This window comes from Drosophila kikkawai, chromosome X (genome assembly GCF_030179895.1).
Source record: "Drosophila kikkawai strain 14028-0561.14 chromosome X, DkikHiC1v2, whole genome shotgun sequence".
Taxonomy (NCBI): Eukaryota; Metazoa; Arthropoda; class Insecta; order Diptera; family Drosophilidae; genus Drosophila; species Drosophila kikkawai.
Window position 1 is genome coordinate 30,308,494 of NC_091733.1, and position 22,830 is coordinate 30,331,323.

The 22,830-nt window shown below is 32.5% G+C and overlaps 2 protein-coding genes across 2 annotated transcripts in view; both read right to left on the reverse strand.

Moving 5' to 3' along the window:
• LOC108079784 (uncharacterized) overlaps window positions 1-22,418 on the reverse strand; it is a 30,343-nt gene extending 7,925 nt beyond the window's left edge. The window contains exons 1-3 of the mRNA XM_017174230.3: window positions 22,023-22,418; window positions 6,754-7,800; window positions 6,573-6,694 (exon numbers count right to left, since the gene is read on the reverse strand). Of these exons, the coding sequence (XP_017029719.1) occupies window positions 6,573-6,694; window positions 6,754-7,749 (1,118 nt within the window). The 5' untranslated portion in view covers window positions 7,750-7,800; window positions 22,023-22,418. The remainder of the gene's footprint in view (window positions 1-6,572; window positions 6,695-6,753; window positions 7,801-22,022) is intronic.
• S6kII (Ribosomal protein S6 kinase II) lies at window positions 2,197-6,351 on the reverse strand. The gene is made up of 2 exons (XM_017174228.3): window positions 3,738-6,351; window positions 2,197-3,674 (listed from the first exon to the last, which is right to left on the reverse strand). The coding sequence occupies exons 1-2, from the start codon at window positions 5,926-5,928 to the stop codon at window positions 3,091-3,093; spliced, it is 2,775 nt and encodes a 924-aa protein (XP_017029717.1). The 5' UTR covers window positions 5,929-6,351; the 3' UTR covers window positions 2,197-3,090.
• Window positions 22,419-22,830: the final 412 nt, after the last annotated feature.

Sequence of the window (22,830 nt, forward strand, 5' to 3'; positions counted from 1 at the left end):
TTTTAAGGAGAATTATGCATGAGATGGGGATGTTCCAAATATCTTGGTTAGTTTTTTTTTACTTTTCGGTCTTCGTTTTCTCGTCCCCGTCGTCTGTCTCTGTCGAATTTGTTTGTGCACAGCATTTTATAACAAACCGTTAGTACGTTTTCATTAATCAAAGTATTTTTTTATATTTTCAATCGTTTACTCGCTGAAATATGGTCTGAGACAGGCAAAGCAATTGAATTAGGCAAAAAGAAATATTTGTTGATATTTCGGAATTTGTTAAATATTTTTTTGGAATTTTAAAAGGGGAAATTTCACAAAAAAAAAAATATAGACGCTTTGAAATCTGTTGAGAATTCGTCCAAAAGTAGGCAGCAAAAAATTTATATTAATTATATATAAATTAATATATATTGCAATATTTATATAATAGTTTTTTTTTGAATTTTAAAAGTGGAAATTTAAAAAAAAATATATAGATGTTTTAAAATCTCTTGAAAACTCGCTTAAAAGTAGGCAGCAAAAATATATAAGGTATACTATTTTTAGTAATTTAAAATCTTGCTACAATTTATAATTTATTATTATTTTATTTAAGTAAAATCTAAAAAAATTCCCCAATTCTCAACCAAATTTCAGCAAGTAAATCAGATTTCCATCGTTTTTCCTATTTCAAAACTTTCTCTACTCGTTCAGCTAGCTAATGTCTGGATGCTGGATGATCAATCATACACTTAATACCTTCCCACTTTCAACATTATTTTTTTTCTTTAAAAATTTTGCAAGTTTAACTAACATTTTCTAGTTGTGTATATAATAATATATATATTTTTTTTTATATATTATGCAATTATTATTGTTTTTCTTGTTAGCAGTAAGTTCAGTAGTGGCACAGCGCATAAATCTTAATTTGCATTACAAACACACAGGCATACACACACAGCACACACACACACAGTTTATATTAGAGAAATTTCCCTTCAGTTAACGTACATTTATAGCTTGAATCAAAAAAAAAAACAATTGGAATTTACAGTACCGAAACGTACTGTCTGCATACATACATCATAATTCTCTTAATTATATACTAGTATTTTTTAATCATTTTTTTTTAAATATTTATTTGTATAATTTTCAACAAGTTTTTTAGTTGGAATCGAAATTGAATTGCAAACGAAGTAGTGAAGAATTTTGCTTATAAAATCACATTCTTTTTCTTTTTTTTTTGTAGTTAGATCCTCAGATCATGCATATATATTCATATATATCCCATAAACATTTATAAGCTAGCACACATACTCGCATGGAATTCAGAATTCGCTTTTAATTGCACTCCCATAATTCGCATAATTATTCAAATAGATACACTGACATTTAGGTAAAATATACGTCATATCGGGAGTCGGAAGTGAGTATATATATATATATATATATAGTATATAGTATGGGGGGAATGGCTCCAATCGAATTCAGTGCGAGCCGAACGATACAACTTTGGTTGGAAGACATCGGACAGCGATGAACGAAATGCGAAACCAATTTGTTGTCACAACTTGCTTTGTGATCAGTACAGTGCGTTTTAGAGGTGTAAGGCAGCTTAAGAGGGGTGTTTATTTTTAGAAAACAAAAATATATAGAGACTAGTAAAGTTGGGATTAAAAAAGTATGGAAGTGAGTTTCTGCGATGTTTAACATGTTGCAACATCTTTACAATAGATAAAAAAGTTGAAAATTATAAAAAACAATATACTAAAGCTAAATACTAGTTAGATATGGAAATTAGCTACTTGTTGAATTTGTTAAATAATTTTTTGGAATTTTTAAAAGTAGAAATTTAACAAAAAACAAATATAGACGCTTTAAAATCTCTTGGGAATTCGCCCAAAAGTAGGCAGAAGAAAGTAATATTAATTTAATTTTAATGAATATGTATTGTAATATTTATTAAATTATTTTTTTTTTTAATTTAAAAACAGGAAACTTTGCAAAAAAAAAATTATAGACACTTTAAAATCTCTTGTTGGAATTTTTTTTTAGATTTTTAAAAGCTCAAAGTAGTTTTAGATTAAAAATCTCGTCTTGACTGAAAATTAAGCCAAGTTGAGTACAGTCAACCCTTTTTATTTGAGCTGCCTTTAACATACCGAAACGCACTGTCTATCAAATATAAGCTTTTCTATATACAATATGCAATATGTTAGTTGTAACTTGATCATTTATCAATTGTTTAGTTTACTTTCTTTCTAGTTTTTTGTTTTCATTTTGTGCAAAATTGACATTCCAAGTAGAATTTGTGGGAAACTCTCTATTTGTTTTTTAGATGTTATTAATTCTAGAATTTTCTTTAATATATATATATATTTTTTTTTTTTTGGCTCCTTTTTCTTGCTTTTTTAAAGAGTTTTTTAGAGTTTAAGCTTTTTTTTTAGTTTTTTTAATAATAATAAAGGAAAGGTTTTTTTATGGTTTTTGTGGTTTTTGCCTTTTTTTCATATTTTTCCACTCTTTGTTAATTTCTTTCTTTTTTTTATTATTATGAATTATTTTTATTTTTTTTATTATTATTATTTTTAATTATTTTTCTTTTATTATTATTAATTATTAATTTTTTGTTTTTTTTTTAATTAGTTAAACAACAATAACACGGTGATGTTGAAAAATTTTAGCTACAATTTAAATTAATTAAAAATATTTATTTATTTATTTTTTTTTATATATATATTTATTTAGGTTTTTTTTGAGTGTTTTAGCAAAGACCTTATAATATGGGCGTTACGCATCTTGCTACTACTACAAGGTCTTTGGTGCGAGGGCCTTAATTTTCGAGCTCGACAAAAATACTGGGAGAGTTTTTTTAAACAAGTTTTTTTCTATATATATATATAAATAGCTATATATATTGGTATCTGTATCTTTATAGTTATAGTTTATATATATATATAAAGGTATATATATGTATAGATGCTCTGTGCTTTGGCCTTGGCATCTCTCGGTATGCTTTTTGTATATAAAATAAATAAATTGTCCCAAAAAAAAACAAAACGAAATACTTTCAAAGGATTTGTGGAAAAGTAATTGATTTAGCTGCCTCTTGACCCACAATTACGAATGTAATTGGGCCCGATCCTTGGCCCTACGCTTGGCCAGCATGGACAACTCCACCGGACCCACATTCGCCGCCTGTGGTATGGCTATAGCCCGAAATGTGGCATCTACGGCGCCCCTTAAAGCCATCGAAATGTGTTGCTGTTGCTGCTGTTGGGCTCCAAGCGAGAGTTGTGACGACTGTGCACCAGCATATTCCGTTAACTGAACACCACTTTCAAACTGTTCTCTTAACCAAGAATGCTCCAAAATCTGTGCTGCCGTGGGACGATTCTCTGGTACAATGTGCAGCATTTGACGCAGCAACTCCTTGGCCGGGGCACTGACCAAAGACCAGCGACTGCTGGCGAAATCGATGTGACCGGAGCCAATCCTTTTCAGTATCACATCGGGCGAGTCATTGGGTGTGCTGGCAAAGGGTGTGCGTCCAGAGAGCATGATGTAGAGCAGTACGCCTAGAGACCATATATCGCAGGCCAGGTCATAACCCTGACGTTTTAGCACCTCCGGAGCCACAAAGTTGGCCGTATAGCAGGGTGTCATCAGTAGGCCATTGTCGGCGCGCAGTTGCTTGGCAAAGCCTGGCAGGTTGAGGATTTTGTTTTAGAAAGGAATAACCAGAGGATCCTGGATTAAGTACTCACCCAAATCGCATAGCTTCAAAGTTTCCGGTGTCTGCCGCATGCTGGCATATATCATATTCGAGGGCTTCAGATCCCGATGCACCACCCCATGCTCATGGAGATAGGCCACCGCCGAGGCTATGGTTCTTAGGACAGCGCTTGCCTCGCTCTCACACATCTGACCCACGGCCAAGATGCGATCCAAGAGCTCACCGCCTTTCAATAGCTCCATTACCAAATAGGCAGAGCCTGCATCCTCATAAACCGAATACAGGGTTACAATATTCGGATGATTGCCATAACGCAGCATTATTTCCACTTCCTCCCAACAATCCGCCGAAGTGGAGGCTGCAGAGGCAGCGGCCACGGCAGCCTTTTCAATCACCTTGACGGCATAATGTTTCTTGGAAGAGCGATGCTCGCATAGGCGGCACACAGAGAAGGTGCCGCGTCCGAGTTCCTGGAGAAGATTATACTCCGAGTGAAAGTTGCCAGGCAAAACACCAGGCAAACTGCGAGGAGGAGGAGCAGTTCCAGCCGTAGCAGAAGAAGCAGGAGGAGCAGGAGCAACAGGATTACCAGGATTACCAGCCATATTATGATGATGCAAAGGACTCGCATTGTTAGAGCATTGATTTGAGGAAGCTAGACACTGACCCTCTAGCAAAACCGGAGCCACAAAGCTAAATCCTCGAAAGATTTCATGAGCCGAAGCGGATATGGGTCCTCCAGGTGAGTCACGCGGTGATTTCGATGTGTATTCCACATCAAAGTAAAAGGCATCGTCACGGCTAACAGCAGGTATAAACGGTGGACGCACTTGCTTCCGTTCCAGCCTCACCCAATCGATGGTGGCAAAGAAACAATGAGCCTTTATGTCCAATATACCCTGGGCACCGGCACCCAAGCGATTCAAAGGATTCCTTTTGAACAAAGCTCTTAGTAAAGATTGCGCTTCCGGTGAAAGATTCTCCGGCATGCCCAGTTTGCTCCTCAAAATCTGATTCATTGTCTCCTGGCGGGTTTGTCCATGAAATGGTAAATTCCCCGTCAACATTTCATACATCAAGACACCAAATGACCACCAATCGGCGGCAAAATCATGTCCCTTGCGATTAACTATTTCCGGAGCCATGTACTCCACCGTTCCACAGAAGCTATAGGTCTTGGAACCATCCAAAGGCTGCTTGGAGAGGCCAAAATCTGTAAGAGCTATGTGTCCATGCTCATCTAGTAGTATATTTTCCGGTTTCAAATCCCTGTAGATAATGCCCAAGGTGTGCAGATGATTCATGGCCAAAGCCAGTTCTGCCAGATAAAACTTGACATCCTCCTCGGTGAACATGACCTCCTTGGACAAGCGGGTAAATAAATCACCGCCACGCAGGAAATCCAGTATAAGGTAGAGTTTTCCGGGTGTTTGAAAGGCATAATGAAGGCGTACAATAAAGGCATGACCCACATCTGCCAGGATCTTTCGCTCATTAGTGCTACGCACACGATCCTTGACCTTCAAAGTGGCCTTTTTGAGTACCTTCATGGCATAGAGAGTCCCGGCATCCTTGCCTATTATTTTGCGCACTAGAAACACCTTGCCAAAGCTGCCCTCGCCCAAAACGCGCAACAGTTCAAACTGGGAGGGATCGGCCTTGTCATGGCCCTCTTTGATGACCTCCTTCAGCTCGAACTCGTTCTCGTCGAGGGCTAGGGCAAGGCCTTCAGCAGTGGCTCCAGCTCCAGCTCCTCCACCTGCTCCTCCTCCCTGTTGCGATTCCGAGTCGCTCAACTCCATTAGCTCTGGAGGAGGAGCTGGACAGCAGAGTGTTCGATTGCTGCTCCTTTGCTCTTGTTTGGGGGAGATGTGATGCTGCTCGAGGGCTGCCTGCAAGGCTGATTGCTGCACCTGTTGTTGTCGGCGCTGCGATGATGTCACCATGGTCACAGCATTGTTATTGTTATTGTTGTTGTTGTTGTTGCTGCCTGCCCCGCTTTCATCGTCCTCGGTGGGTGTATGCTCCATGGGCGTGACCGCCAGACTGCTGCAGCCGGAAGAGGTGATCTGCAGGCGCTGGCGTAGCTGGAGGCCCATAGAGCTGCGCTGCTGTTGCTGCTGCTGCTGCTGTTGCAGCATCTCCTGGTTTTCATGCTGCTGCAAAGTCTCCTGCTGCTGCGGCTGCTGGCGGAGATCCTTTTGGGAATCGGCCAGCGGCATGACTCCAATCGCTGCTGGCGTCTTGTGGCTGCTCCAGCGACGCCTCCACTTTGCCGTCGCTGCCTCTCTTTCGCTCCTCTTTGCTCTCGGCACTCCCCCTCTCACTCGCTCTTGTGGCCTCTCCTCTTTGCTTTATCACTTCCGCTATACTCCCACTCGCGCGCTCTCCCTCTCTCTCTCTCTCTCTCTCTCACACGCTCTCTGCTGTTGCTTCTTTGCTGGCGGATTTCCTCCTTCTGTTCCGCTTTGCCCACGTCCTCCTTGCTTTTATAGTTGCTGCTCAGACACACACACACGACTGGTGGCTCTCGGGTTACTAACACAGACAGCTGTCTCCTTATCACTATTATTTACACAACTTAAAAACATTAAACAATTGTTTTTTTTGTTTTTTTTTTTTGTGATATTTTTCCCAACGAGTGTGGCCGCATAGCCAGAGTAGAAATATACCAAAGACCAAGACAGAAATATACCAAAGAAACACAGGAAAATACCTAGGCAAAATACCGATTTTCGATTTTAAGAGCAAATACTTATCGATAAATCGTGCCAGCGGGAAGTGTTTACAGTTATTCGAAAAGATTTTACTTATTTCTTATTGAAAACTAAGTTTTTCTTTGAAAATGTATTGAAAATGTACTCACTTGGTGCAAATCTGCAAGGCGCATCTGTAAACGGATACAATGCTGACCACAAAGTGCAGGAACAGAGCAAAAATCAGCCCACAGGCGGCGGAAACCTCGCTGTTTGTAGTTAGCAAAACAAACTGTTGGAGAAAAACCTCATTAAAACCTCATTACAAAGAAAAACCTTGTAAAACCTCACCTGCTCATCGTTGCCCTTCTGCTCTGCCATTCGGTTGAGGTCCCTGGATAAACCCACACCAGAAATGGCCAACGCCAGGGTACTGGTGGCAATGCAAACCAAACTCAAGGCCAAAAAGGCTGTCTGCGTCTTGCGCATGCTCACCACGCCCAGGGAACCCGTCACCGCCGCCGTTAGCCCTGTCCAGATGCCACAACCGGCCATTGAGAGTGCCGCCTCCCGGACAATCAGCAGGGAACCCAAAGCCACCAGACTGATGGCCAGCAGAAGCTGCAGTGTACCCAGCACAATCTGTAGAGGAAAAGCCGAACAGCATTCATTGCTGGCCTTGCGACGTCTTCTATCCTTTGACGAAAGCGACATGGTGGAGGCACTGCCTCCGGCATCACTGCCTGCTCCCCCCTTGTACTTGATAAACTCCGGGGGACAGCGCTGCTTCCGGCTTATACGCGAATCCAAAGTATTGGCGGCACTCTTTGATTTCATCAGTGTCCCCGCCTGGCTGCCCGGCTGCTGTTGCTGTTGTCGCGTGGCCATGGCCTCCTCCAGCTGCTGCTTAAACTCCTGATGGGATATCATTTTGGGCTGATCTCCGGCAGCCGCTGCCGCTGCCTTGGTCTTTTCCGTATCCAAATCCAAGGCAGCGGAGAGAAGCTTTAAAGCCGGTGGCTTCTCATCGTAAACGGGACTCGAATATATGTGACTCTGGGCATCCTGGCGCGACTGCTGATCCTGATCGTGCTCCTCCCGCTGCTTCTCCAGCATTCCGATTTGTGAATTGGTCAAACTGCCGCTGTTCGTGGTATTGGTGCTCTGCTCAATGGTGGTCACCACTTGGAGCAGCTCCTCGCGATTTAGGCTGCGATCTACAATGGTGTCCAGGCTCCCCGTTGTGGAGTCATGCGAATCGATGGTGCGAGCCGGTGAGGCCGAGTGGCGGCCATTGAAGTCTCCTCCGGCGGCTACCGATTGCTGGTGATTGCTGGTCTCTGTCATGGCTGCGTTGGTTCCAGAGGAAAGGTGCTGGCTCACTGGCTCATTGACAAGCTAAGGGATGCGAGAAGAGAAGGTATTTATAAGTTTATTATTTAATATTTAATATTATTAATTTTTAAGATTTTTTAAAGGGTTTTTTCGGAAGGCAAACAGTTCTTTTCCTTGGCATTATCTTTGGTATAGATTTTCTATGGTAAAAATATTGTATAATTTATTAATTATTATTTATTATCAAAGGTTTTATATGTTTTATTTATTTATATAAATTATTTAAGATTTTTTAATGATTTTTTCGGGTATTTTTGTTGGCCTGTTGTTTGGCACAGATTTTAGTAAACATTTCACTTATTTATTTATTATTATTAATTATTTAAGTTTTTTTATATATATTTTTAATTAATAATTATAAATATTTTAAGATTTTTAAAGGATTTTTCAGGCATTTTCTTTGTCTTTTTTTTTGGTATCGATTTTTTTTTATTAAAAATTTAACTGTTTTATTTATTATAATTAATTATTTAAGATTTTTTAAATTTTTAAATTATTAATTATTAATTTTTTAAATTTTTTTAGGATTTCTTGGAAGACAATCACTTTTTTTTGTTGGCCTTTTAGTTTTATATAGATTTTCTTTAGTAAAAATTTGTATATATTTTTTATTTTTATTATACATTCTTTTAAGGTTTTTTTTTTATTTCTTATTCACTATTATCAAATATTTAAGATTTTTAAAGAGTTTTTCGAAAGGCATTTTCTTTGCAATTCCTTTATTAAAAATTTCACTATATTGTTGTTATTTTCTATCTCAAACTTATTTTTCTAAGTGTTTCACGTTTCCGCCTTTTAAGGAGGACTAGCAAAAATGAAAGAAATATATAAAAAAAAATAAAACAAAAAAACTGCAAAAGTGCCACCGGCTAGCAGGTTCGCTGCCCAAGTCTTTTGTTTGGCCCACACACTTTCGAAAGGCTTTGGATCGATCAATCGTCCGATTGAACCGGCTATTGATCAGCAAGTCCCCTTTAATTGATCCCTTGATTGATCTTTTAAGCCGCAATTTTGTCGCATAATCGCCTGCCAAATGTGCCAGAATATATAAAAAACTTTAAGTACAATATTCAAGTAGTTCTTTAAGGCAGAAATTAAACCAGAATTGAAGCCAATCAACATTTGTCAACCAGCTGGCATTGTCGAGTGTTCTTTTCATTGAACACCTTGACATTTGCCTCACGCGGGGCCGGTTTTTTCTTTTTTTTTTCCTGTGTTTGTTTTTTATTTTTTTGTTTCTTATTTTTTATAGCTTTGTTTGGCAATTAAACAAAAAGCGAAACCGAAACTAAAGCCAAAAATCAAATGAAAAAGGTTGAAAAAAAGAGGCAAAACCTTATAAAAGGTGGATTATAATATTAATTTTAAAACAACTTTCTTTAGTGTATTTTTTACAGCTTTTTATACAGTTTTTTATATAGATTTATATATAGTTTTTTATATACTTTTTCATATTGTGTTTTTGTTTAATTAATTAATTTAACTTATATTTTAATTATAAATTTTTATATAGTTTTTTATATTGTGTTTTTATTTACTAAATGAATTTAATTTATATTTTTATTTTTAATTATTTATATTGTTTTATGTTAGTTTTATATAAAATTTTAAAAGTAGTTTCATGTATATTTTTAAATATATTTAAAAAAAATATTATTGTATATTGTTTTATTTAAAGTTTTATATAAAGTTGTGTATATACACATTTATATATATTATTTTTATAATTTTTTTTTTTATATTCTATAGTTTTATATATAATTTTTATATTTTAATATATATAGTTTTATAGTTTTATATATATTTCATTTATTATGTTTTATAATTGTAATTTATATATTTAATTTATTTTTATTTATACTCTTAGTTTTCTATTCTATATTCTATGTATATTATATTTCTTGAAAACCTGGGTGGGTCGCATTTTTTTCTAACTTGGCGGCACCATGCGGCGTATGCGCGATATTGCTTAGAGGTAAACTAGTTGAAATGGCATCTGATATGGCCACAAATTGTTACCAAGTGCAAGTGCTGCAAATTGGCTTTTATCTAGGGGAGTGGAGCAAAAAACAGGACCAGAAATTCCACAAAAAACAGCAAAACAAAAAATATATATATATAAAAAGCTGGCTTTAAGTGTATAATTACCAGAACAATTACAAAATATTTGAATATTTTTAGGGATAATAATACATGTTTGATATTTGTCCATGTTAGGTGCAATTTTAAATAAATAAAATAGTAACATAATAATATTTTAAATATTAAAAAAAATAAAAGATAATAATATAAGAAAAATATTTAATTCTATATAATATTGACGCTTAAATGTACAATTTTAATTATATATTTTATTTTTTAATATTTAAAATAATACAGAAAATTCGAAGGAGACTATTCTATATTATATCTTAAATTTTATCTAACCTTTAAGCTCAAATTAATAAAGAAAATCCTGAAATTCATTTCAAAAACATTTAAATTTAATTAAAAAACCCTCAAAAACATATCCTCTAATATTTAATAATATAACCCTCCCATTTTCTACAATTTCATGGTGAAAAAAATAAAACTAGGTCATAAACTCCGCAAAAAAAACTAAACAAAACCAAAACAAAGCCCCAGTCCAGAGTCACTGATCTCTTCTTGGAGAGCTCAGGAAAGTTGGTATTTAGCTTTGGTATTTCTTCGATCTTTGCTGTTGACATTTCGCCACTTGCAGCCAGTTCCCGTTCCCGCTTCCCCGCATCCCCCCTTCCCCCATTCCAATCCTCTCATCTCGAAGAGACACAGAGCTTTCCACTGTCCCCCAAGTCCGGCTGCTGCTCATTTGTGGCACTTTTCATTTCCATTTCATTTTCACTGTTGACTTGACAGCAATTAGGCCTAATTGGCCAGACACACACCACACACACACACACAGCGAGAGGCTTCACTCGCAGCTCTTCAATTAGCATAGGCAGTGCATGCCTTCGATTCCCATTTATCCGAAGGCCCAAATATCCCCCCACCACCAAGTCGATTCCCACACTATACACTCGTCGGTGTTGTCACCTTTTTTAGAGCCAAAAAAATAATAAATATATATATTAAGAAGCCCTAAAAAATTGATAAAAATTAAAAAAAAATTATTCATAGTTTAAGTGATTTTTAAAAGCTTGCAAAAATATTTTAGATATTACAAAAAAATTTTAATTAAATTATTTGTAATTTCTAAATTTTTAATAATAAAAATAATTAATAATAAAAGATTTTTTTCAGTAAACTTNTATTTTAAGGCTTTTATATAGGTTTTAAAATTAAATTTAATTTATTTAATTATTTTATTTAGCTAAGAATATATATAAAAATATACAAAAATATAAATATATTAAATTTAAAAAATATGAAAAACAGGAAACGCCAAAAAATAGCAAATTTAAATTACTTTTCTTTTAGAATATTGTTTAATTTATTTAATTATATTAAGAAAATTCGAAAATTCGATTTAAAAAGAAATATAAAAAATTGCAAAATACATAAAAAAAATTAAAAAAAAGTAGAAATTGCAATAGCAATTTCAAAATCTTGTATTTAAACAATTTTTTATTACTATTATTATGTATTTATATTATTTATTATTACTTAAAAATAAATATATAATTGCAAAATATCTACTGATTTTAAACACTTTTTTTAATTAATAAAATTATATTACAAATTATGTATATATTAAATATGTTATATAATTATAAATTAAAATAATAAAAAAATATAATTATATATATAACAAAGCTTTATAGTTTATTGTTTTCATTTTTAGGTAAAACATAAGATGGATTATAAACTATATTTCAATTTCTAATATTAACTCCACTTTTAGCTAGTTTAATTTAGCTATTGATTTTCTGAGTAATATCTAATGGGCCAACACTATTGCCAAATGGCAGCTGCTGGTTTGCTGCGCTCGAAAATCGCCCAACCAAAAACCGCAACAGCTAAAAGCAACTTGCCATAAATGCACAAAAAAGGAAGCAAAAAATGCAAAAAAAGAGGGAAAACAAAACATAAACATTCAAATTTGTCGATAAATCAGTAGAGCAAATAGCGAAACGCTAAAGAAAGAGATTAAGATAAACAGAAGAGATGGGAAAATGCTTTAGATATTTAAGGGGATTTTTTGAGAGATATTTCAAAGATATCAAGAGATAAATCTGCAATATTTAGATCTTTTATATATTTTTAAAAATTAAATAATTAAAACAAAATAAAAAAGGTTAATTGTATAATAAAAAGAAAATAATAATAAAATAACAATAATAATAATATAGTAAAATTACAATTATAATAATAATAATAAAAAGAATATAAAATAATAATAATATAATAAAATAACTATAATAAAAATAAATTAAAATTAATATTAAAATGTTAATAATAATAATAAAAGGAAAATAATAGAATAACAATTATAAATATTTTGTTTATTTATTATTTTATTTGATTTATTTTTTAAAAAAGTATAAAACAACTTATAGAAAAGTCTTTTATAATTTAAAATCTTTATTTTTCTTGTAATTTAAGCTCGTAAACACTTAAATAACCATCTTTTAGAGGCCCCAAAAAAATTGCATTTCAAAATATTTGCCTCGTGCATGGGGAGTAGGAGTAGTAGGAGGAGGAGGTGGCACCCACCTACTACCAAAATGTAGGCCTCAATGCATAATTTAAGCCAACGCCAAGCCAAGTCAAGACATGCCCCAGCCATGGCTATGCAAACACACATTCCAAAAAACACCCGCTGTCATCATTTTAATCAAAATTGGCAGCGTTTATTATTTTTCCTTCAATTAATTTAGGCATAAATAGTGAAACAAAAATACAGAAATAATTAGCAAATCGAAAATTAGGAAACCAAAAGAGCCACGCAAGAAATATATAGCTCGGGTTTTCTATTCGGTTCCGCTGGCAATAATATGAGGAAATCCTCTTTGGTAGACCCGAGACCCATTAAAAAATAGTTGGGCAAAAATTGGTGTACGTCGATCAATTGGCCACCAAAAATTATGGCCAACATGGGGGGATGCCGATGTCGAAGCCGTCAAGTGAAAGTGTTGATGTCGGTTTTGGGTTTTGGGTCTCTGCATGTGAACGCAGGTATTTGTTGGGTTGTGTTGTGTGTGTGTATACACACAGGTGAGCTGACCGCAGCTTGTTGTTGCTGCTGCTGCTGCTGCTGCTGCTGGTCCAAACCGGTGCAATTTTTACTTTCAGGAAAACTTATCGACATCCCACTTCCCCTCTTTCTACATTTCACTTTGTTGTTTGGCTGCCGGATTTTCATATTTCCGTTTGGCTTTGCCCTTTTCTTTGCAAAAAAAAAGGAAAAGGAAAAATAATAGGAAAACAAACAGAAAAACTAGAAAATCAACCAAGATTTGGGGAAAAGAAAATTGTGGGTAGCATTTCCATGAAAAACCAGTTTCTTATATTATTTGGACATTTTTTTTTAAGATATAATTTTGGAGATACAATTTTAATAAATAAATAAAATAAATAATTTATAATAATATATAATAAAATAAATAATTTATAATTATTTTATTTAAAAATAATATTTTTAGTATTTTTTTAAGAAAGACAAAATATGTTGATATTATTTTTTGCCATTGTTATTTTTTATATTCATTTCTTTTTATTTTTTTTGGGAAGATTTGGGCAATTTTCAAAATAAAAATTATTTATTTTTTTATTATTAATTACAAAAAAATATATAAAAAAAAACAATTTTTTTTTTTTTAATAATTATAGCCTTATGGGAGTCAACTTTACTTGTTTAAATTATAAAACATTTTAAAAGAATATATAAAAATATATATAAAATGGAATAAATAGAATTTAAATTTAAAACTAAGTCTTAAAAATAATCTAAAATATAAATATATATTTAAAAAAAACTAAAAAAAGAGAAATCATAATATAGTAATATAAATAATGGAAATAGTAACTATTTTTATAATCTAATATTTCATCCAGTCTCTTTAAAAATTTTTAAAAAATATTTATAGCCTTATGAGAGACACAATTACTTTATTTCCACTTGTAAAAACCTATTCAAGTCATTAAAAGCAACTTAAATCAATTTGCAATTGTCAATAAAAGACACCCTTAGCATTGCATCATCCGAAGAGAAGAAGAGACACCTGCAAAAGAAGTGGAAGAAGCCGCCTTTTGTATTTGAGAGTCTGTGAAAAATCCCACAACATTGACTGACTGTCTGACTGATTGAGTGCCCAACTGTTGAATATATATAGATATATATGTGTATGATATATGCACGATATATGCACGATATATATGTTTATATATGATGATGAAGATGCTTCCTGCATCGCCACGCAATAGTTGCTCATATTATGTGATTAGATATTGTGATGCATGTCGTCGTCGTTGCTGTAGTTTGCTGTTGGTAATTAAAACGCCTGCCTCTCGTGACAGAAAAAAAGAAAAACAAGAAAAAAAAAACTAATTAAAATATCAAAAGAGCGTGCCACGTGCAACAACAACAACAACAACAACAATAACTGTGAAATGTGACACTGCAGTAGAAGCGGTCGCAGTTGCAACACTTGAGTTGCTTCTGTTGTAAGATTGCATCATCAACATCTTCATCATGATCTTAATAATCATCATTATCATGTAAAGAAAACAATCTTTAAGAACAATTTGATGGCAAATAGAGCAAACCTCTTTGGGGGTGGGTTATGTGACGACAGTTTTTCTTATTTTTTTTTTATGGCTAAATTGCGCTCCATTTGCCAATAGGAGCAAGCTAAGCCAAGTTCGCTGCCTAAGTCATTCGTTTTTCAAGGGGCAATTTATGTGTCTGCTGGACAAGAACGAAGAATATATAGCAGCTTATGTTCTGAATACAAAAATAACTGGGCTAAAAGATGATAAAGAACTTGAGAAATATAAACTAGAAAATCATATAAAACTTTGAACTTTTTAACTTTTATGAATTTAAGATTTTTTTAAATTGGGAAGTAGAAATTCTCAGCTTAAAACCTTTAAAATTCAAAATATATATCGTTTTAAAAAATGTAATTAATTTTATAATAAGTATTTTTTCAATGGTTTGTTTTTATTAGATGAAAAATTATTAAATATACTTATAACACATTTAAAATTAAAAAACATTAAGTTTTAACTGATTTAAAGATTTTATAAAATCGTAAAATAAATAAAACCTTTACAATTTAATAACAATCCGTTCTGAAAATCGTATTTATATATTTTTAAAAATGTTATAAATTTTATAATAAGTATTTTTCTAATGTTTATTAATTATAAATAAATTATAAATGATTGAATTTATTTCTAACACATTTAAAAATTAAAAAACATTCATTTTTTTCTAACAAATATTCCGATTAAGAATTAAAAATCTTAAATAAAAATTAAGGCATTTAAATTAAATTTCTAGGTTTTTTTTGTAGAGATTCAAACTAATATAATTGTATTATATATTTTATTTTAACCATTAAAATTAGTAAATTAATAATAAACGCATTTTAAAAATGTTTTTTCTAAAAAATACAAAGTTTTCTTTTTATTATTATTAAAACAATATTATTTAAAAAATAAATATTATTTTAAATTGTAATAAAATAATTATTCTCAAACAAATAATAGAATACAAATAATTAAATTAATAAATAATATTAATAATACATAAATTAAGGTTTTGTACTTAAAATATTTCAAATATATATTAATTTATATAAATATTTTATTTTTATATTTAAGATTAAAGATTTTATTTAATTGTTTTACATGTTAATATATATAAATAATAATACCTTGTAGATTTTAAAGAAAAAACCAAATTTAAATATTTTCTTTAGACATTTAGTTGTATTTTCTCTTTTAGAATACTTAACTTTTTTATATTATATTATCTTGAATTTAAATCATATTTTATATTAATTTTATCTTAAATTTAAATTATATTTTATATTATTATTATCTTTTTTTTCCCCGAGATTTTCCACAGACATTATATATAGTTTCCTAAGGTCTCCTATAGCCTCTACACTTGAGAGCTCTTAACCCAGGCTATATTTTCTTGGGATCGACATGCGCCGGCGTTAATTTTATGCAGGCATTCGGACAGACAGACAAATGAATCGGAATGAGAATAATTATGATCATGTTGCAAGTGGTTGGTGGTGGCTGAGGCCAAGACACACACATACACACACAGACACAAACACACCTGAGTACACACCTGAGCATACACCTGAGCTGCATTTTGGAATGCATTCAGACAAGCAGAGGTTGAAATGTCAGAGTATTTAAGTCACACGATCAAAGAGTGACAATTTTGCATTGTTTACGTTTTGTTTGCTTTGCGTTGATGTTGGCCAACAATGGGTTAAGAGCGGCGGCATCAGCCAGCAGCCTTCAAAAATTGTGGTCAGCATTAGTACGTTTTTTTCGTATTTTTTTCATCTTTTTTTTGTGTTTATTTTTCCTTTGGAATTTAGTGGACGACTGTTAATTTTTTTGGCCCATGGCACAGCAAGGCGTATACTTAATATCCCATGTTTTTCAATATATTTTGCCTTTTTTTTTGGGGATTTTCGTAGCCCAATGACATGCCTCATTATTATTGTAGTTGATTCGACGAGATTTAAGTGAAAAATAATCATAATATTTTTTGTTAGGTGAACCTTCAACGAATATTAATCAAGTTTTCGGGTTGAGAGCTTCGCGCGCAATTAATAATTTCATTTCGGTGAGGTAATCGCTTCTCTGTGGTTTATAAATATACAAAAAAACAAACAACAACATCATTAACACTTACAGATCTATGAGACTTTAGAAAAGATCTTTGGCACACATCACAGTCTGGGCCCTAAAGGCTTAAAACAAGTATAAATATCAATTAATTTTCGATTAGCACTCAGCTTACATAAGAGATTTTTATTTTTATATTAAAGCAACCTTGAATATTATTTATTTAATATTTTAAGTTGATTGATTAAAATTTTTTGGGTTTTTTTTAGATTTTTAAGTCCGAAAAATATGGTACTTTTACTTAATATTAAGGAAAGGGCTTTTTAAAAAATTGATTTTCATTTTTTGTAAATTAATAAAACAATGAAAATTAGTTTTAAAAATAATTCATAATTTTTTGGTTATTTATATTTTATTTTGTATATTTTTTTTTATATAAAAAAGAAGAATAAAATACCAGCAAAATATATTATTTATTCAACAGTGAAGCACAAAATACTTGTTTCTATTTTTAATGCGTATAAAATAACTATATTTTGAATTTTAAATATCAAATATAGTTAAAATTATAATATTTAATATATGTATATGATAAAAAAAGTAATATTTTCATTACCTAACCTATTACATATTTTATTTACAGTTTTTCAATACATTAATCTCTACATACACCGATCGTTGCTAAGGCAAATGTTTAAAAAACATAATTATTCGATTTTTATTCAAATCAAAACTGATCGTCAATCGATAATTGGCCACAAGCTGGAAGAGCGTGAGAGGACTCTTTCGCCGCTCTGTTGCCGTCCTCCGCCATTCTCTCTCTCCATTTCGGACTCACTCCCGCATTTGTTCGGTTGGGAAAACGCGAGCTCCTTTGAAAACGGGTTAAAAACGGTGGAAAAGCACCCGGAAAAGTGCGGAAAAATGCGGATAAACATAGTCCCGCCTTGAAAAACGAAAATCCGAAGGAAAATCGCGAAAATCTACGCCCGGGCTGCGTAGAGGCATTGGTTTTTTAGTTTTTTTTTATGTGTGCAAGTGCAAATGGCGGCGTTCGGTTAGAACCGCACGTACGAAGACGGGATGAAAGCGCACGTGAAGATAACGCTAGGTCCTCCGAAAACGGATCGTTGCTCCAGAGAGCGGGAGAGTGAAAGCTAAAAGAGACTGTACTCTCGCCGCTCCTAGCTTCTGACTTTGCCATCTTCACGTTTTCGCAATTCCTTTTTCTTTTCGTCCTCGGCTCACAAAGTGTTCGGTTGGAAACGCGTGCGCTCCTCTGAAAACGGGTCAAAAAAGCTGAAAAAGCCCTCGGAAAAGTGCGGAAAAATGCGGATAAACATAGTGCCGCAGTGAAAAACGAAAATCCAAACAAAAGCCGGTAAAATCTACGCGGCAAAAAAAATGGTGGGAGAATTGTGAAAAAAAAACCCTACGGAGGGATCGAAAGCTGTTAAATGTACGGCTGAAAGCCAGAGAATCTAAAAAAAAAAAAAGGAAATAAGTGTGTAAAAAGGAGAAAAGGAATTTTGACGGACTTTCCGCTACATACAACAAAGTGAGTACAAATTATACATTGCTTCTTATTTCCTTTATTCTTTTTGGTTGTTCGCTTTTTCCGTTTTTTTTTTTTTTTTTCTATTCTGCACATTTTTGTGTAACATTTTAGTGTAACAAGAGCAAGAGAGACCATATCATTTGCTCTCTCGCTCTCAATTTTTCGCTGCCGCTTTTTCTTGTTAGCTTTTGTGTTTGTGATTCTTGCTCTCTCTCCCACGGGATGTAGATCCTGGAATAGGATCCACATTTGTGGATACGAAATTACAGACGCTGTTTGTTTACATTGCATGGCTGTAAACTAAAACTGGAAATTATTTGTACAGAGAAATTAACAAAAATCGAAATGAAAAATCCTAAATAATTTAATTAGGCAATACTAATATAATTTTCCGATATATTTTTAATTTCATTTTTACATAATTAATAAATTCTTCAGATATTTTATGCTTCATTTTTAAATAAGAAATATTTTTTAAAGTACATATCTTAACTTTAAAAAATATAAACCTAGCCTTACAAAATATTTTTTATACAAAAAAAAGTGTAAGATACTTAAAAAATTTATTATTTATGTAAAAAAATTAAAAACGTAGCAATTTTAAATATATAATCATAATATAACATAACAACTTATTTTTATTCAACTTTATTAATTTATTTGAATGATATTTTTATTATCCAATTGAAGATTTAAAAATTCTCTACATTTCTGTTGTTTTTTCCTTATATTTTCTACTAATTTTTCAATATCCTTTATACAAGTCTCTGTTTCTCCGATTAACTTTTTAGTTTTCCGTCTAATTTTTAAAAATATTCCCTGCCATTTTCTGATATTAATCAAGTAGTGATAAATATTCAATTTACCCAACTCTTAATCTCCATCACAAAAGGTTACTGATCTTGGTTGATCTCTGCCTAAAAAATGTACCACCTCACCGCTGCTTTTGTAATTATGGCTTATTATCATAGCCAGGTGCAATGGCAGGTAGCCCCAAATGCCGCACATGGTATGTACATACATACATATATTTATGTATATATATCGCATATGGTTAACATTCAGCCAACTGCTAATCTGGTTTCGAACAACTATCGTTGCACGCATTCGCAGTTGGAGTCGCACACTCGCACTCTTATTATTTCTTTGCAATTAAGGCGGCAAGGTCGTCGCCGTTTGCCGTTTGCCGTTCGCTCTGGAATTAACATTTGCCACAATAACAAAAAAAAAAAAAAAAGAAAAAATAAATACAACAAAAATGACTTCATACGAAAATATAATTGCAAAAAAAAAAAAAACGAACGGAAAGTGCGGAAAAATTGTGGACTTACGCACTTTGGCTGGCAGCGAGTGCAATGCACGCAGTTGTTAACTTGGCCAGGTATCGAATATTGGTAACTGCCAACGGCATCTAAGCTGGCCAATTTACGACCGGCCTTATGGCTTATGAAATACTCACAAAAAAAAAATACAAATAAAATCACACATATCTTGGGATAGCAATCAGAAAACGAAAAACCAAAAAGCCAAAATAAATTCAGAAACGAAACACTTGCCTAACTGCAAGGAAATGGAGGCATATATCATTAGATAAAGCTAACCAGAGTACACAGGAAGAAAATATATAAATTATATATATTTAAAAGCTGGTTAAATATGAATTATAAATATTTATAAATTTATTTATAATAAATAAATTTATAAATATTTATAATAAATATTTGTAATCCTAGCTAGGAAATTAGTTGGAAATATTTATAGCTAGTAAGAAAAATTTAAAACCTTTTACTTTTTTCTCAAAAATTAAGTTAAAATATTCAATTAGGCTTTAAAAACTTAAATTTAACCTGGCAAAAACCACATAAAAAAAGGTTGCTATGCCAAATGTTGCCAGGAAAATGTTTATAAACATATAACCATGTTGCCAGGCCAAGACTTGCAATTTCTCTTGCTTTTCAGGCCTAAAAATTCCCTAATTTAACTTGTTAAACTCTCAATTATTTACTATTATTTTCTACTATTTACCATCTATTTTTTCTTGCCGTGTAGCCTTAGTCTGAAATCTGAAATCTCAAATCGCAAGCCGCTAACTGCGTCTGCGCCTGCGTCTGGGTTCCCCCTTTCACTTTCAATTATTAGCCAGTGGGCAGCAGTTGCGGTTTTTTTGTATACTTTTTTGGCCTCTTTGCAATTTTCTTGTTTTCGCCTCGCATTTTATTATTATTATTTATAATATGCACACACTTCAGGGAAAAACTTTCGCTGCATGCAATGTTTTTCTTGATTTATTTATTTTTATTATTTTTTTCTTCTCGTTGCATTTCCTGCAATTATCGCATAAGTACGCGTGCCGTGGGCGTACTTCACGTACTTTTCTGGGGGTTTTAATTTTATTTATAATTATTTTTAGTATTTATTATTATGCAAGCTGAAGAAGTCCATATACATACATAGGTGTGTGTCCCAAGTCTACCATTTTGGAGACTCTCCAAACCCTTATTCGTAATTGTAATCAAAATCGAGTATTGCTTCATCATTATGAAGCAAAAAGTATATAATTGTAAGGTGATTAAGCCATCGAGTAATTAAGAGAGGATTTCCCAAAAGAAGACTGGCCATTGGCAATGCAATTTTAAATATTAATTAACAAATACTATTTATGAGGAAGCTTAAATAAAAAATGGGTTTCGAGAGGGAAAAAGACGTAATAATTAAATAAAATTAACTTTGTAAATATAATATTGTTTTATAATAATATTTTGTGATATAAGATTATGATTCTATATTGTTATTTTATTTTATTTTCTTTTGTTTTTATTTTATTTTATTTTCTTTTGTTTTTATTTTATTTTATTGTTTTATTTTATATTATTTTTTATTTTATTTTATTTTTTGTTTTATTTTATATTATTTTATTTTATTTTTTTGTTTTATTTTATATTATTTTTTATTTTATTTTTTTGTTTTATTTTATATTATTTTTTATTTTATTTTATTTTATTATTATTATTATTTTTTTTTTTTAGTTTATATTTTCCTAGACTTTTTTGCCCATTCTAATAATGAACTCTTGACCAAGCAAACGGACATTAAAACTGAACACGGCTTTAAAGTCGTTAAGTACAAAAACAAAAAAATACCAAACCACTAATTTGTTCATAAATACTTTCCATTTTATTTTATTTATTATTTTTTTGTCTTGGTCTAACCTCCATTAATTTCCATATCTATGGTAATGGTTTCTTTTGTGAGCAAAAAAAATAAGAAAAAATAGCAACAAATAATAATAAAGAGCACAAAAAACAATTGACAAGACTTTTACAAAAGAAACTGCACTCGTTTTAAGATTTTTTTCTTTTTTTTCCCCTCTTAACTGGCCCGATTTCGATGGGAATTGAATTGTTAGGCTGCTCAGGTCGGGGTCGTAGTCTGAGATCGTTTTAAGATCGTTAGCCAGGGGGGTTTAGAGGGGATTTACGAGTATTTTGAAATTAAGAAAACAATGTTAAAAGGCGGCAAAATAATGAAATGAAATGCCAAAATGTTTGTGACTCACAGAGAATAATGAGAGTAATCAAATTTGAGATTTATTTTTTGGTTCTCAGTCTTTGTTCTGCCCTCGAAATTCGGCCTTGAACATAAACAGTAGGGCGTTACTTTTTTTTTTTTTGTAGTAAAGTTAACTCACCAAAAGCTACTATTAATATAGAAACAAAGATAAGTCTCTAGTTTGATTATGATTTATCTCAGCTGAACAGCTGACAGTTTGTCAAGTGACATGCACGTCCTTGTTGATAATGTCATTTGTAATTCATGATTATTTTCTCCCCTCTCGCTTTTCTCCTTTCTCAATTCATTTCTCCACCTCTTTCGTGTGCAAACTTACGCTAATTGAAGCGGCGTTCGTGGCCTTTGTTTTATTATTATTGTCTATTTATCAGCTATTTTCTCCTGCTTCTGTTGTTGTTGTTGTTTATGTTTTTATCTCAGGTTGAATGAAATCTGGTCGTCGTTTTGGATGTTGTTATTGCCTTTTGTTGTTGTTGTTTGCCGGCAGCGTGCTGCGTGCAATTAAAATTCAACAAATTCCATTTCACTTTGAAACACACAAATACAATACATTAAAAAAAAAAAACTCCACAAACTTCAATGTTCGATGAACGATGAACGATAATCGAACGTATCGATTCACGTGCTCACACGGGTTACCGTTACTTGGGCGAGCTTCGGAGAGCTTCGAAAGACTGCGAGAGGGAGAGAGAGCAGGCGCGTGTTGCTCGACGGCGCGTTCGTTGCCAACTGAATTGCACGTTGATCGCCAAAGCGCGGCTTTCAACCGCTGCCGCAGCCGATGCTTTAACTTTGCGGAATGCCACATGGTTGTTGTTGCTGTCAGCGCTCGGTCAGTGATGTGCTGCCAGCTTTGTGGGCCACAAAAAATAGCTAGATTTTACAAATATTTACAACTAATTGTGATAACTAAGCTAAAAATTGATTAATTTTCAATCGGAAAGCTTTTTTATGCTTATTTTTTTTTAGGTTAAAAAAACAGCATATTAAAATAAAAAAAAAAAAAAAAAATTTTATTGTTAATTTTTTTTTTGAATTTTTATGATAAAAATTTTGAAAAAAAAATTATAAAATTTTTTTTTTTGTTAAACATGCCTAGTTTGTTTCGGCTTTTGATGCTGATC